We start from the raw sequence: 16,899 nt of genomic DNA on the forward strand, positions 1-16,899 counted from the left end.
ATAGTGAATACATGTCCTTACACAGTGTCAAAACCTCCAGAATGCACAACACAAGAACGAACCTTAATGTAACCTAGGACACTTGGGTAACAATGATGCATCAGTGTAGGCTCACGGATAACAAGCTGACCGTTCTGGGAGGAGAGGTCCACAGTGGGGTGGGGGGGGGGGTTGCACGTGTGGGGCAAAGTGTATGGGGAATCTCTGCACTTTCTACTCAATTTGGCTGTGAACCTAAAACTACTCTAGAAATTAAATCTATTCTTAAAAAAGAAAAAAGAAGAAATATATTTGCCCCTTGGCCTAGGAACTCTATTTCTACAGATTTATCATCCCTACAGCTTTTTAGTTTAAAAACCAAGAAACAGAATCTTAACTATAGAGAACTAACGATTACCAGAGTGGGGGTTGGGGGGAGCACGATGCAAGAAATAGGTGATGGACACCTTGGGACAATGAGCACCAGGTGATTAAAATAAAAACTTAAAACAATTAAGTTTAAACAAGAAAGAAGAACTGAAAGACTTCAAATATCCAGTTACAGAATGAATAAGTAATGGGAATAAAAGGCACAGCCTAAGGAATACAGCCGGTGGTACTGGAACAGTGTTTTACGGTGACAGATAGGAGCCACACTTGTGCGAGCACAACGTAAGGTACACAGACTTCTTGAATCACTACACTGTACATCTGGAAGTAACATAACATTGTGTGTCAACTATACTTCAATTTTGTAAAAATGATTAAATTATGGGACACCCATTACTTGTTATTTAAAAACTAGGTAACTGTAAATGTAATGAGGCAGAACAGAGTCCCAGATAGATTGTTAAGAACAAACTGCTGAAAAGCTCATACTTTGTGATTAAAAAATTTATATATTAATATGTATAAAAATATTGGGGAGGGCGCCTGGGTGACTCAGTCGATTGACCGTCTGCCTTTGGCTCAGGCCATGATTAGGGTCCTGGGATGGAGTGCCCCCCCCCAATCACATCAGGGTCCCTGATCAGTGGAGTCTGCTTCTCCCTCTCCCTCTGCCCCTTACCCCAACTCAAGTTCTTTCTTTCTCTACTCCATTCTCAAATAAATAAATAAATGATCTTAAAAAAAAAAAAAGGAAGTACATATATTATACACAGTGACTATGAGGATGGTAATTGTCTACATTATATATTCTGTGTTGTATGAAATTTCTACAACAGCATTCATTTTAATAACCACAAAATAATTTTGCAAACTTGCAGTAACACTAAGAGGCACAGCTCTAAAACAGCTACTTGAGAAGAAAGAAAGCAATGTAAGAAAAACCAGAGATGGACAGGTCTCTTAACATGAGGCGTATCTGCCAGCAATCCAAACATGTTCCAAATCTCCTATTCCTACGCAGAGTGAGAACCAATGCTGGACAACCAAGACTTACACATTCTTTGAAAATGAAGAACGTCAAAAAGAAAAGGCTTCTTTTTTGCCCATACATGGTAGGGCAGGGAGCTGAGGGGAAATAATAGGTGTGCAAATGGAAAAAATTGTACCCCTGCCCACATTCACACTACAATCACACTGTAAGGCCTAACTGGGATTAGACTACTAGACAAGGACTGGAGGATTCCCAAAGCTCCACAAACAGGAGCCTACTAAGCGGAACCTAAGTCACGTCAGGACACCACATCGTGTTTAAATCCTCACCCCTAAGCGGCTGGGCAAGTTCCCAATAACCCCACACCCTATTCCTAGAGCGCATCCTAAGAAAAGACTAAAAACACAACAAAAACAAAAAATAAAAGAGGAAAAGCTCTAAGAGTCAGTTTTTCACTATAGCTTTCTTTTTAAAATTTTTTTGTTGTTATTGTTAAGATATAATGTATTTATTTACTCCAGGGGTACAGGTCTGTGAATCATCAGTCTTAACACAATTCACAGTACTCACCATAGCACATACCCTCCCCAGTGTCCATCCCCCAGCTACCCTATCCTTCCCACCCAGTCTCCACCTCCAGCAACCCTCAGTTTGTTTCCTGAGATTAAGAGTCACTTATGGCTTGTCTCTCTCTGGTTTCATCTTGTTTCATTTCACTACAGCTTTCTTTTATAACAGCCAACAACTCAGAAACAATGTAAATTTTCAAGAGAAGGAGATTAATAAATACATCCATCTACCCATATGATGGACATGGTAATTTAACAACCGATGTGGGAAATGCTTAGGTCAGTATCAGGAAAACAATACACAGACATATACACACCCACATCATCTCAATTATATAAATATGCACAAAAGAGGGGAAAAAAGAGGACTGGGAAAAATCCCAAAACGTTTACAACAGTTATCTCTGGGTAATGGAATAATGTGTGAGCTGATCCTTCTTTATTATTTCCTGTATCTTCTAAAGTCTCAACAATATAGAAATGTTACTTGCATATTGGCTTTAAAAGTTTCAAGTTTTAAAGGCTTCCATTAAAACTGCGAATTTATTTTAGGCAATACCATTGCTTAAAAATCAACTAACTTTTCACATTCTGCTCTTTTCTTCCAGGTCTAGGAAAAATAAGAGAATATCAAAATGACATTCCAACTCCACAGATGTCAACAGGTAACACAACCACAAAGGGCACTGATCGGCTGTGAACTGTGGAAACAGAAGGAGCGCAGCAGAGGCTCAGAACACCTCGAGTTAACGAGTTCTCCCAGAGAGAGGCACTCAGCGTGAACCGGGGGGAAGTCAGCACACCTGGATACTGCTACTGGCTTCACCACTATCTGTGTCCGTCTCATAAACCTCTTTGACTGTGGAATGCCATCTGCAAAATGGGGACAGAATTTCCTCTTCGGTTGCTGTGAAGAGTGAATACATTTTAGCGCAGTGCTTGCCACTAAGCTTAGTTGAATGCTCATGGTTCTGGATGTTTGGTTCTGGGCACCATCATTTCATATGGGGACTATGACCAACTGGAGCATACCAGGAGTGCAAAAGAGAGACCTGAAAACCAAACCATCTGAAAAACACCTCAAACAACCAGGCTGGTTTAACCTGGACTGCGATGGTAAAGGGGGTGGGATGACGGAACATCTGAAAGACTCGTCAGAAAGCAGACCTATTTAGCAGAGTTCAGAAAAGTAAAGGTTTAAAAATTACAGGGAGGGGCGCCTGGGTGGCTCAGTGGGTTAAAGCCTCTGCCTTCAACTCAGGTCATGATCCCAGGGTCCTGGGATCAAGCCCCACATCGGGCTCTCCGCTCAGCGGGAAGCCTGCCTCCTCCTCCTCTCTCTCTCTCTCTGCCTACTTGTGATCTCTGTCAAATAAATAAATAAAATCCTTAAAAAAAAAAAATTACAGGGAGGCAGATTTTCAGCTTTCTGTCAAAGAGAATATGTTCAAAAAAGGAATAGATTGCTTTTATAAGTCAATGCAAGTACTCAAAGGGGAAATAAACACACAGGAAGTACTTAAAAGGTCTTTCCCAGCACAGTAAAGACATCAGAAATGCCAATACACTTCCTTTTGCTATTTTGTTCTTCATTATAAACTCATTAAGCAGCAGCCTGATAGAGGCAAAATTAAGATACTCTTAAAATCAGATTAGACTGAGATTATTTTATTACTGCTAAATTCAGCATTATTAAGAGTAGATGAATTTCTTGTATTCCATGGAGGGGACTGTACAAAAAAGAATTGTTGCTGGTCAAAATTAAACCTGTTTCTTTACCATATGAGCTCTTTGCACCTTAAATGTGCTAACACGGATACTGAATATACAAGAGGAGAATATTTAATACATATCCTCTCTCATACTTATTTGACAGTGGAAACTGGTCAACATCTATTTTAATACTAGAAAACACACTTTGGGAAATCCTGATCAAAGCCTAAAAATCTGAGCCTTTACTCACAATCGAACAGTTTCCTGATAACATTTACCACTGGTGGCTTTCCAAGCCTGACCCTTATTTTAGAGCATTGATTCTTAACCTATTTTTGTCAAAGACCCGTTTGAAAATCCAGAAAAACAAACATACACCAAAAAAACCTTGCATGAGATTTCTAAGTTCACAAATCCCGATAAATTCCATCCATGAACCTCCACTGAAAAATTTTCCGAAAGGGAATTTAGCTTTTCTTCTCTAAGTTACAAAGCAAATTAAAACTTTGAAAATGACAAGGACTTATGGTAATATATCTGATACAAAATTAATTTTGCTGATATCATTTGAACAGAGGGGAGAGAAAAGGTGAAAAATTAAACTCTGAATATACAATTAATATTACTAATAGCTATCGGACCCTTATCCCCCCAAAATAATATTCAAAGTAGCTCGGGTTTTCATCCTAATATAATTTTAAATTCATAAAACAGAATCAGTTCAATAGTTCTCCTCCCAGCTAGGCTGAAGTCTTACAGTATAAATAAAGCCTGTTTCCAATAACATGCATTTTGCCCTTTGTAACCCTTCAATTAGAAATTTATAAATCTGTAAATTCCCAACTGAAGGAGCTTTACACTGCATTATAATTTTCTTTCCACTCTAAGCTTTTCCTCCTAGTTACTCCAGGATTAGCCTATACAGCATTTTGGAAAAAAAAAAAAAGAATATATGAAACCACTGGTTAAGAATCTTTAAGTCCTTATGACAAGCCACAGTAAAGAAATGCACATTTTCAAACTTAAATGTAAGAAAACTATAATGTGTATAGGGACTTTTAGCTATAAAACTGACTTTAAAACTTTGCATTAAATAAGAAGAAAGAGGGAAAATAAAAGTCCTTTAAAACTTACGTTTTGCTTCTGATAGATTCTGATTAGGTGACCAGACCAGCATGCCAAGATTGTCTCGTTCTTGACTGCGTCTTGCTAGTTTGGCTTGGGAGAAATTAAAAAAAAAAAAAAAAATTCTTGTTATAATTTAACAGACATAATAAGCAATGATTAACAGCACCATTCTGGTCTTTTAATCCTTGGAACATGGTGACACCACCCACCTTTTACTGAAATCTGCCCCAATGGAACCTGCACTTACCATCACGGGGTGAACGTGGCCCTCAAGTCTGCCAACATGTATTTACTTCTAAGCCCTCTACTATTAACAAACAGGTTTATTATTCTCATTTGTGAGGTGAAGAAATGAAACAGGTCATTTAGTAGAAGGTGGTAGTCAGGACTGAACTCAGGCACAACAGCTACCCTGGCCAGGGGTTTAAGGCATTATACAAAGACACTCTGCTTGCAGACATGGGACATCCAAAAGGGAACCCTCAAAGATTCTTTGAAAATAGGTATACTTTGGGGTGCCTGGGTGGCTCAGTGGGTTAAGCCTCTGCCTTTGGCTCAGGTCATGATCTCAGGGTCCTGGGATTGAGCCCAGCATCAGGCTCTCTGCTTAGCAGGGAGCCCGGTTTCCCCCCGCCCACCTCCCCACCCCCGCCTGCCTCTCTGCCTACTTGTGATCTCTCTGCCATATACATAAATAAAATCTTTAAAAAAATAAAAATTAAAAATGTATACTTCATGTGTGGTTTCAGTACCTTTATCCTTCTCTGCCAGAGTAACTTTTTAGGGCCTTGACAACAGGAATCCAAAGATTCTTTTGACAACTTTATTAAAGAATAACCATTAAAAATACGTAATCTTAAAGCAAGCTTCCTTTATATTTCAAAAGATTTTACTTATGAGAGTGAGAGAGAGCACAAGCAGGAGCAGCAGGTAGAGGGAGAAGCAGACTCCTCACTGGCAGAGAGCCCAACATGAGGCTCGATCCCAGGACTCTGGGATCATGACTTGAAACAAAACCAAGAGTTAGAATCTCAACAAACTGAGCCACCCAGGTGCCCCTGAAAGCAAACTTCTTAAATATACTCAAATTCTTGAAAATCTATGATACAAAATAGCAGACCAAAGGTTTAAAAGTGGCAGGTGTTGAGCTCACATATATAACTGGATTAACCACAAGCAACAGTCATATACTACAACAGAGACATTTAAATGTTATCTTCAAAAGGTACAGAGGAGTGGAGACATTAAGAGGCTCACTAACAAGCCTTTTACACAGATTAGACCCAAACTCATTCATTCCAAAAGTACTCTTACCTTTGTTTTTTCTTTTTCCTTTTTTTAAGATTTTATTTGAGAGAGAGAGAAAGAGAGAGAGAAAGGGCACGCCCACTAAAGGCTCACAAAGCCTGGTTTAAGAATTCCTGTTTTCTATGAAACTACCAGATCTCTAACCTTTAATTTTATCTATCAGTGTGTTCTAGGTTTTATAAAGAAAGGGATTTTTGGCAAAATCTAGGGGGCAGTTACATTAAGGAAAAACAATGGGATGGTGGAAGGGAAAGACCCAAAGTGTGGACACTATGAATCAGGCAAGGTGGGAATAGGGAATCCACATTGAAAAGGCAGAATTAAAAATGTCTTATTCACAGACATGATCATCTGTGTAGAGAATCTACAAATAGTTACTAGAACAAATGAGTTTAGCAACGTTGCAGGAAACAAGATCAATAATTTTTTTAAAAGTAAAAATCAAAATAGTTAATAAAAATCAAAACTGAAGAATACCTCTTCAGGAGTTAATAAAGTTAATAAAAGTTAATAAAAAATCAAAACTGAAGAATATCCCTTTCATCCCTACACCCCTTAGGGATCTCATACAACATATACACTAAAAACTATAAAACATTTCTGAGAGAAACTAAAAAAGATCTAAGCAAATGGGAAGACATACCAAGTAAATGGATCAAAAGACACAATATTAACATTCTCTCCAAATTGCTCTACAGATTTACTGCAATCCCAGTCAATGTTTTTGTTTTTGTAGGAACTGAAAAACATCCTAAAAGTCATACAGGAGCACAAGGTACCTAAAGAGCCAGAGCAGCTTTGAGCGGAGCCAGCTGGAAGGCCCACTGGATCAAAGCTAGTTAAGATTCAGTAATGCGGACAGTGCTGCCGCCGCGCACAGGGAAGTGAACTAATGTAACGGAGTCCGGAAACAGAACCATACATACAGGGTCAACGATTATCCACAGAGGCACAAAGGCAAAATCCAATGGAGAAAAATAATCTTTTTAACAAATGATGCTAGAACAATGGATACTCATATTTCAAAAAATGAACATGGGTCCATACTTTACATATACAAATATACAAAAATTAACTCAAAACTGATGATACAACTAAATGTAAACCAGAAGTTATAAAACTGGTAGAGGAAAACATGAAAAACCTTTTAGGGGTGCGTGGGTAGCTCAGTTGGTTAAGCATCCAATTCTCGATTTCTATTCAGGTCACAATCTCAGGGTTGTGAAATCAAGCCCTGTGTGGGGCTCAGGACTCAGGTGAGAATCTCATCTGCTTGAGATTCTCTCTCCTCTGCCCCTCCCCTTGCTCCCACCCATGTGCTCTCTAATATAAATAAATAAACCTTAAAAAAAAAAAACAAAAAAAAACACACAACCTTCTGAACTTAGGTTAGAAAAGATCTTAGATAAAACACCAAAAGCAGGGGCGCCTGGGTGGCTCACTGGGTTAAAGCCTCTGCCTTCAGCTCAGGTCACGATCTCAGGGTCCTGGGATCAAGCCCCGCATCGGGCTCTCTGCTCAGCAGGGAGCCTGTTTCCCTCTCTCTCTCTACCTGCTTCTCTGCCTGCTTGTGATCTCTGTCAAACAAATAAATAAAATCTTTAAAAAAAAAGAAAAAAGAAAAAACACCAAGAGCACAATCCATAAAAGAAAAAAAAAAATCCATAAATTTGGGCTTCATCCAAAGTAACAACTTCTGCTCAAGTGACCCCTTTAAGGAAACGAAAAGTCAAGCCAAAGACTGAGAAATTACAAATCATGTATCTGATAAAGCCTTGTATCCAGAATCTACAAAGAGCCCTCAAAATTCAACATTAAGAAATGATATTGTTGGGGGGCGCCTGGGTGACTCAGTGGGTTAAAGCCTCTGCCTTCAGCTCAGGTCATGATCTCAGGGTCCTGGGATCGAGTCCCACATCTGGGCTCTCTGCTCAGCAGGGAGCCTGCTTCCTCCTCTCTCTGCTTTCCTCTCTGCCTACTTGTGATCTGTCTCTGTCAAAGAAATAAATAAAATCTTAAAAAAAAAAAAAGAAATGATATTGTTAAAGAACAAAAATGGGCAAAAAAATTTGAATAAACCTCCAATATGCCTCCAAAGAAGGCATAAGGACAGCAAATAAGCACATGGAACAGAAAGATATGCAAATTAGTCACTAGAGAAAGGCAAATTAAAACCATTCACGATTTCAAAACAAACCTATTAAGAGTATAAAACTAAGAAGACAGACAATATCAAGGTTTGGCAATAATGTGGAGGAACTAGAACATCTAATGGGGGGAAAGTGTGGCAATTTCCTAAAATTGTCACATACCACTCAATGGAATAATTTTTCTTGGCAACTTCTCTTAAAAAAAAAAAAAAGGGAACTACTTAAACATACAAATGAATCTCAAAGTAATTATGCCAAGTGAAAGAGTTACAAATAAAGGTGGAGGGGGTTAGAAAGAATTCTGTAGTGCTGGACAGGACTTGACGGTTAACAGTATGAATTCCTAGTTTTCGATGTCCACTGAGAGGGCCTTGCTGCAATCCAGCAATAATGAGCACATCTAGCTCCCATATCTCGATTCTAAATACCATTCACTTATAAAAGAAACCAGGTCTCCTTGAAGAAATGGGTGATTCCAGGACTAGGACAGGAAATGGATAAGATGACCCTAGAATATCCTGTTATGCCAAAAGGTAAGAGAATGTTCAAAGAATGATGGGCTCTGTCTCCCCCAGGCCAAATCTAGAACTTAAGCAAAAACTTAAATGAGAGCAATAAAATAACAATCTGTGAGTCCATATTGATAGAAAACAAAAGGACAGACAGGTTGAGCGAAAGGGGAGGCCAGAACAGTGAGGTCAAAGTTGGAAGCTGCACACCGCTGTCTTACTATAGAAAGGAACGGTGTGGTATTGGCAAAAAAATAGATACACAGATCAGTGGCACAGGAGGCAATTCAGAAACAGATTCATATAAATAAATACGGTCAAACACTTTGTGACGGAGGTGCAAAAGCAATTCAGTGCAGAGAGGATTCAGTTCAACACCCGTTCAACAAAGGGGATTTTCACAACTGGATCTCCGTATGCAAAAAAGAAGAAAAAAGGAAAAGAAAAGTGAACGCTAGACCTATACCTCACGCCTTATAAAATTTTTATTCAAAATGGGCATTCCATACACTGGAATACTACAGAGCAATAAAAACAAACACACTACTGATACACGGCCATATCTCCCACACAGCACACCCAGTGAAAGAAGCAAGTCTCCGAAGGTTACATATTCTACGATTCCATTTATATGACGTTCTGGGAAAGCTGAAACTATAATGATAGGAAAAAGATCAATGTTCCAAGGTTTAGAAGTAGGAGGAAGGCTAAGAACTGTACAAGATAATGTTTTGAAGAGATTAAACTCTTCTGTATCCCAACTGTGATGGTGGTTGTATGAACTATGCTTATTTCAATATTCACAAATAAGTACACCAATTTACACTGTGTGTAAACTGAAGAATACAAATATGATGAAAACAAAACAGTGTAGGGCGCCTGGGGTGTGGCTCAGTGGGTTAAGCCTCTGCCTTCGGCTCAGGTCATGATCTCAGGGTCCTGGGATTGAGCCCCCCATCAGGCTCTCTGCTCCGCGGGGAGCCTGTCTCCCCCTCTCTCTCTGCCTGCCTCTCTGCCTACTTGTGATCTCTGTCAGATGACTAAATAAAATCTTAAAAAAAAAAAAAAAAGCAAAAAAAACCAAAGCAGTGTCATTAATTTCTGGATTGGTACTCATGCCTTCTGAGGGTGATAACTGTGAAGCTGCTCTCTTTGTTTTAAGGTCAATTGCCAAGTTTTAAAAACCTTAAAAAATAACCCAGACCTGAAGTAGAACGATTACAAGGAAACTAAAATTACCAGCTTCCGTGACTGGGGAGAAGAAAGAGAACGCACTAGTGAGAATGTACCTTCGCACAATTACTTTAGAAAGTTGGCGTCGTATGATGAAGTATGGATACCCAGCAAACCAGCAATCCATCTCTAGATATAAAATACATACAACAGCAATGTTTGTCAAATTACAGGTCAGACCTATGAAGTTAATTCACTGGTCCCTAATCAGCATTTTTTTTTTAAATTAAGAATACAAAGCATCGGCACATTGCTTAAGTATGTATATAAGCTATTAGTTAAGATTTCTTAACACACACACACACACACACACACACACACTCTCACTACTAGTTTGGTTCTCTGGAGAACTCTGACTGACTGACATGATTGTTACCAGAGGCTTGTTTATGGTTCTCAAATACAGGAAAAATTTAAAAGTCTTATCAATGGGAATTGGCTAAACCGTAGCATATGCAGTAAAGGAATTAAATACAGAATATAAAATTCATCAGATGTGCAGATATCAACAATTTTGATTCCAAAAAGTCACAGGAAATATATAATACTATAATGTAAATATTAAAAATATATGGCGCCTGGGTGGCTCAGTGGGTTAGGCCTCTGCCTTCGGCTCGGGTCGTGATCCCGGGGTCCTGGGATAGAGTCCCGTGTCAGGCTCTCTGCTCAGCGGGGAGCCTTCTTCCCCCTCCCCCTTTGCCTGCCTCTCTGCCTACTTGCGATCTCTCTCTCTGTCAAAATAAATAAATAGAGTCTTTAAAATATATATATATATATTTATAAATATATAAAACTGATGCTACATGTTATTAGGGCTACATACATTTATTTTTTACAAAGATTTTATTTTGGGGCACCTGGGTGGCTCAGTGGGTTAAAGCCTCTGCCTTCAGCTCAGGTCATGATCTCAGAGTCGTGGGATCGAGCCCCGTGTCAGGCTCCCTGCTCAGCAGTGAGCCTGCTTCCCCCTCTCTCTCTGCCTGCCCCTCTGCCTACTTGTGATCTGTCAAATAAATAAATAAAATATTAAAAAATAAATAAATACAATAAAAGATTTTATTTATTTGACACACACACACACACACACACACACACACACATATATGAGAGAGAGAACACAAGCAGGGCGAGTGGCAGAGGGAGAGGGAAAAGAGGCTCTCCTCAGAGCAGGGAACCCAATGCAGAACTTGATCCCAGGACCCTGGGATCATTCCATGAGCTGAAGGCAGTCGATTAACAAACTGAGCCACCCAGGCACCCCAATGGTACACACATTTAAAGTATAAAATGTGCATGATAAAAACATTAAAAACTCCAGAAACGGCCACTTGAAGAGCGGATGATCTTGCTTGGCCTGTTACCTGTAATGCTTCATTGCTTTCTGCAAATCTGAGTGGTAGGTAAATATTTTCTGGTGGATTCTATGTTATAAAATTTTGAAACATTTTTCAGAACGGATTTTTTTTTTTTTTTAAGATTCTTACTTATTTATTTGACAGAGAGATCACAAATAGGCAGAGCAGCAGGAGGGGGCGGGGCGGGGGGGGGGGGGGGGGGGGGGGGGGGGGCAGGGAGGCAGGCTCCCGGCTGAGCAGAGAGCCCAATGCAGGGCTTGATCCCAGGACCCTGGGATCATGACCTGAGCCCAAGGCTAAGGCTTAACCCTCTGAGCCACCCACGCGCCCCTGGAAGGGGTTTTTTTTTGTTTATTTGGAAGGTTTTTTTTTTTTTTTTTAAAGCCTTCACTGTGTGATCTGATGTTACCTAACATCGCTCCTACGTGCCAGCGGAGAATCATCTTGTTCCACGTTAAGCGAAATACTCAGAATATTTTCTGTTCTGCCTGGAAACCCTGAATTAGTTCTCATTCTCCAAGGCTTACTGTATTTGTTACCTGGGACCGGAGTGTCAGCTTACAATTACACTTTACATTCCACCAGCAGTATACTAGGGTTTCAATTTCTCCACATCTTCTCCAATACTTGTTTTTATCGGACTTTCTGGTTCTATCCATGAGTATGAAACAGTGTGTCAATGTAGTTTTGATCTCCATTTCTCTGATGACTAGTGATACTGAGCATTTTTAACACGCTTACTCATCATTTGTGTGTATTTCTTGGAGAAATGTTCACTCAGATCCTTTGCCCATTTGTTAACGGGATTATTTGTCTAGAATAATGTGAATGTAAAACAATATAGCCACTTTGAGAAACAGACTAGCAGTTCTTCAAAAGGTTAAATACAGTTACCATGAAACCTGGCCATTCTATACCTAGAGATATAGCCCAGAGAAATGAAAACATATATCCACATGAGAACTTGCATACAAATGTTCGCAGCACCATTGTTTTTAACAGCCAAAACTTGGTAATCATGCCCATCAACCAGGGAATGAGCATACAGCTGACCCCTGAGAAATGCTGAGGCTGGAGATGCCAATCTCCTGCACAGTCAAAAATTCGCCTATAGGGGCGCCTGGGTGGTTCAGAGGGTTGGGCCTCTGCCTTGGGCTCAGGTCATGATCTCAGGGTCCTGGGATCAAGCCCCACATCGGGCTCTCTGCTCAGCGGGGAGCCTGCTTCCCCCTCTCTCTCTGCCTGCCTCTCTGCCTATTTGTGATCTCTGTCTCTCTCTCTGTCAAATAAATAAATAAAATCTTTAAAAAAAATTTTGCCTATAACTTCTGACTCCCCCCCCCCAACTTACCTACTAATAGTCCATTGTTCTCTGGAAGCCTTTCTGAAAACATTAACAGTCAATTACCACACAGTCTGTATGTTGTGTGTATTATATACTGTATTCTGACAATAATGTAAGCTAGAGAAAAAACCGCTAAGAAAATCATAAGGGAGGGACACCTGGGTGGCCCAATCAGTTAAGTGTCTGCCTTCAGCTCAGGTCATGATCCCAGGGTCCTGGGATTGAGCCCCGAGTTGGGCTCCCTGCTCAGCGGGGAGTCTGCTTCTCCCTCTGCCTCTGCTCCACCCCCCTCAACTCATGCTATCTCTCTCTAATAAATAAATTAAAAATCTTAGAAGAAAAAAAAGAAAATCATAAGGGAAATATATTTACAGTACTGTAAGAAATCTTCATACAAGTGAACACGCACAGTACTGTTATAGAGTCAAGTGCACGGCATATGGAATGTATGCATATGATGGACTACTGTGCTGCCATAAAAAAAAAAAAAAATTTGGTATTACCCATGCTCAGTACGGGGGAAACCTGAAAGCATTATGCTAGGTGAGAACAGCCAGTCACCAAAAAAACACATACTGCATAATTCTACTCATATGAAATGTCCAGAATAGGCAACTCTACAGACCAGTAACTGCTAATGGGTACAGGGTTTCTTTGTGGGATGGAGAGAATGGTCTAAAATGGACTTTAGCAATGTTGCAGTAGGGCAGAGGAGCAAGGGAAGAGTGAGAAGCAGACTCCCTGCTGAGCCTGGAGCCCGATGAGGGACTCAGTCCCAGGACCCTGGGATCCTGATATGAGCCAAAGGCAGACGCTTAACCGACTGAGCCACCTAGGTTCCCTGCATAATACATTTTAAACAAGTGAATTATAAATTATACATTTTGTGAATTATATCTCAAAAAAGCTGTTATAGGGGTACCCGTAACAAGCAGGGAGCCTGCTTCCCCCTCTCTCTCTGCCTGCCTTTCTGCCTACTTGTGATCTGTCAAATAAATAAATAAAATCTTTAAAAAAAAAAAAAGCTGTTATAAAAAGCAAGTGAGAATACTTGTTTTAATTGCTTTTAGCATATGTATTTCTTTGTGAATAAATGAACTAAAAAGCAGGGAACCTAGGTGGCTCAGTCAGTTAAGGATCCAACTCTTGGTTTCAGCTCAGGTCATGACCTCAGGGTCCTGGGACTGAGTCATGCCATCAGGCCCTGCGCTAAGCTCAGGGTCTGCTTGGGATTCTCTCTCCCTCTTCCCCAACCCTCCTCCTACTTGCATACTCTCTCCCCCCTTCAAATAAATAAATAAATCTTAAAAAAATAATTAAAAAGCAAAAATATGAACTGTAGATAGGACAAACCACCTTATAAACTTAAATAGTGGATAATCTAGGAAAGAAGTAGGCACCAGACTGGGAGGAAAAATGGAATTTGTGTTTTGCTATACCATATAGTTCCTTTTTGTTTGGATTTTTTATTATAAAAATGCATTCCAATAGTATGTCTGCAATTACATTTTCTTTTAAAGAAAAGCATTAAGGAAATTCATCTAAAATTTGTGAACAATCATTTCATAATAATTTTAATTCTTATGTTCCTCTTTTCCTAAAAATGAGAAAAACTGTACAGATTACTTACAAAAGTAAACTACACCTTCAGAATTAAAGAACTCTAAACTCTAACAGCGACATCCACTATAATGGAAATAAAGTAAAAGAAAGCATTATCACACTCAGTTTTAGTAAAAAAAAAAAAAAAATAGTTGTTTTGGGGGTTTTTGCTTTTGTTTTCTTTGTTGTTTGTTTTTTTAGTTTCAGTGAATTTGATCTTGCTTTTACTATTTTACAGTGTATAGCGAGACATATTATTACCACAGACCTAGAGCCTGAAAACAGGTGTGCAGCAATGAACTTTAAAAACCTGTAATTATAAACCAAGACTATCCTCTTTTTCCTCTACTTGGCCTAGCAAAAGGAGTGGCAGGGGAGAACTTTCCTGGAGGATTAAGCACTCAGATCGCCATGACAGGATCAATGAAGATGATCTCAAATTCAAAGATGACAAATATGAGGGGAAAAAATACTATTAGTGTAAGAGTTTGCAGATATTATAATTAACAAATACAGAATTATAAATACATACAAAATGCTTAAAGAAAGAGAAGTTGGAATGAATAAGCAACAAAACATTACCAAAATTACCAGGAAGATTTGAAAAAGAACCAGCTAGTACTTAAAAAAATAAAAAAAGAAAAATCATCCAAAGAAAATCTCAATAAATAAAGTATAGCAGGGTAGATGCAGCTGAAAAGCGACAAAATCTAAAATATTATTCATACAAAATAGAGAGAAGATGATAAATATGAAAGACAGGTTAAGAGTAGTGGAGGATAGAGAAAGATTAACCTATATATAATCAAGGTCCTAGAAAAAAGAATACAGATTTGAGGAGGCAGTATTTGAGGCAATAAACTTGATAATTTTACAGACTATTATGATGAAAGACATGAATCCAGTATGTCCACTGAGCAGGACGAATTAAAAAGAAAATCATACCGAGGCCCCATTATGGTGAAACTGAGATATTCCACAGACAAAGGAGAAATCTTACAAACTGTCTGAGACAACTCCTTATAAAGTTGGGCTTAAAACCACTTTATTAGCTAGCAATTCAATTCCTAGGCGTATGCTCCAGAGAAATGCTCATCCACAAAAAGAGTAAGAGCAGCCTTATTCATAACAGCCTAAAACTAGAAACAATCCGAGCGTCCATCAACAGACTGAGAGCAGAACAGCAGGGCCATCGCGCAGAGCAACGCCACAGACACAAAGGAACGAACTGGGGCTGCAGGCGACCACGTGGATCAGCCTCAGAAACAAAAGAACATGAAGAGCATAAAGCCCCCGATCATGAAGAATATAAGCCGCAGAACGTACTAACATGAAATCCTCGCAGAGTAAGACCCACTACGTGATGGCGGAAATGAGAGTGCATGGTAGAGGAGGGGTGGTACCCGGAAAGGGGTACGAGGGAGCTATGCGGGGTGCTGGGGATGTTTGAGGTGTCAGACCCTATAGTACATACAATTATTCAATCTCGCTAACACTAAAGAGCCATGCACTGTGCTGTGTGTCAGTTATACCTTAAACCAAAAAGGACTTGCATAAAGGTTGGGAGAAATTTCAAAATCCTGAGAGAATAAGATCGCCTACAAATACAATGACGGACAGTAAATTCCCAAAAGCACCAGCAGCCAGATATAGAAAAATATCCTGAAAGTGCTCAGGGGAAATACTAAGAATGTATCCTGCAAAATTCTCAGAAAATGGGCAAATTACAAGAACAGCTTTGGGAGATTTTTACCTAAAGAATTCGCACAGGAAAAAAAAAATCTTGAAAGACTGATATTCAAAAAAGAAATGGGAAGTAAATAAGATTTTGTAAATACTGCCTATAAAAAATAAAAATCATGTCCAATTTAAGGAGTTTTGAAAAAGACCAGAACTAAAATTCTGGAGAGTCACAACATTTAACTCAGGGGTAGTGAATCATAGCTGACCCATTCTAAAGATCAAAGATTAACTTTACAGGTTGTGGGGGTGGGGGGTGGCTCAGTCCGTTGGGCATCCAAAGCTTGATTCTACCTCAGGTCACGAACTCAGGGTCATGTGATCAGGTCCCACATCAGACTCTATGCTCAGCAGGGAGTCTGCCTGAGATTCTGAATCTCCCTCCCTCTCTCTTTTCCCCTCCCCCTGCTCACATGCTCTCTCTCAAATAAATAAAATCTTTGTTTAAAAAAAACAAAGATTTTATTTATTTGGCAGAGAGAGACACAGCAAGAGAGGGAACACAAGCCGGGGGAGAAGCAGAGGGGGAAGCAGGCTCCCCACTGAGCAGGGAGCCCCACGTGGGGCTTGATCCCAAGACCCTGGGATCATGACCTGAGCCGAAGTCAGACATTTAACTGACTGAGACACCGAGGCGTCCCTCAAATAAATAAATCTTTAAAGAAAAAAAAGGGAAGAAAGAAAGATTAACGCTACATGTTAAATTAAGTCTGCACAGTAAAACTTCAAGAAGAGTTATTAAAAGTTAGTATATATAAACTTCTAAACCAGCAGAAGGCAGAAAAATGGAAGACTCCTTAACAAAATAAAACTTTAGAGTGGGACAAAATAAAATGACATGAAAATTGCAATTTTATATGCCCCTAATAAAGCAGCATCAAAATAAA

At 39.5% G+C, this 16,899-nt stretch overlaps 1 protein-coding gene across 1 annotated transcript in view; it reads right to left on the reverse strand.

Moving 5' to 3' along the window:
- Window positions 1-16,899, reverse strand: part of RCOR1 (REST corepressor 1) — a 113,086-nt gene that overhangs the window by 38,400 nt on the left and 57,787 nt on the right. Inside the window, exon 3 of the mRNA XM_032839680.1 lies at window positions 4,777-4,860. Coding sequence (XP_032695571.1) covers window positions 4,777-4,860 — 84 coding nt within the window. The remainder of the gene's footprint in view (window positions 1-4,776; window positions 4,861-16,899) is intronic.

The sequence above is a fragment of the Lontra canadensis genome, unplaced genomic scaffold (assembly GCF_010015895.1).
Source record: "Lontra canadensis isolate GAN:19392208 unplaced genomic scaffold, GSC_riverotter_1.0 scaffold108, whole genome shotgun sequence".
NCBI classification, from domain to species: domain Eukaryota; kingdom Metazoa; phylum Chordata; class Mammalia; order Carnivora; family Mustelidae; genus Lontra; species Lontra canadensis.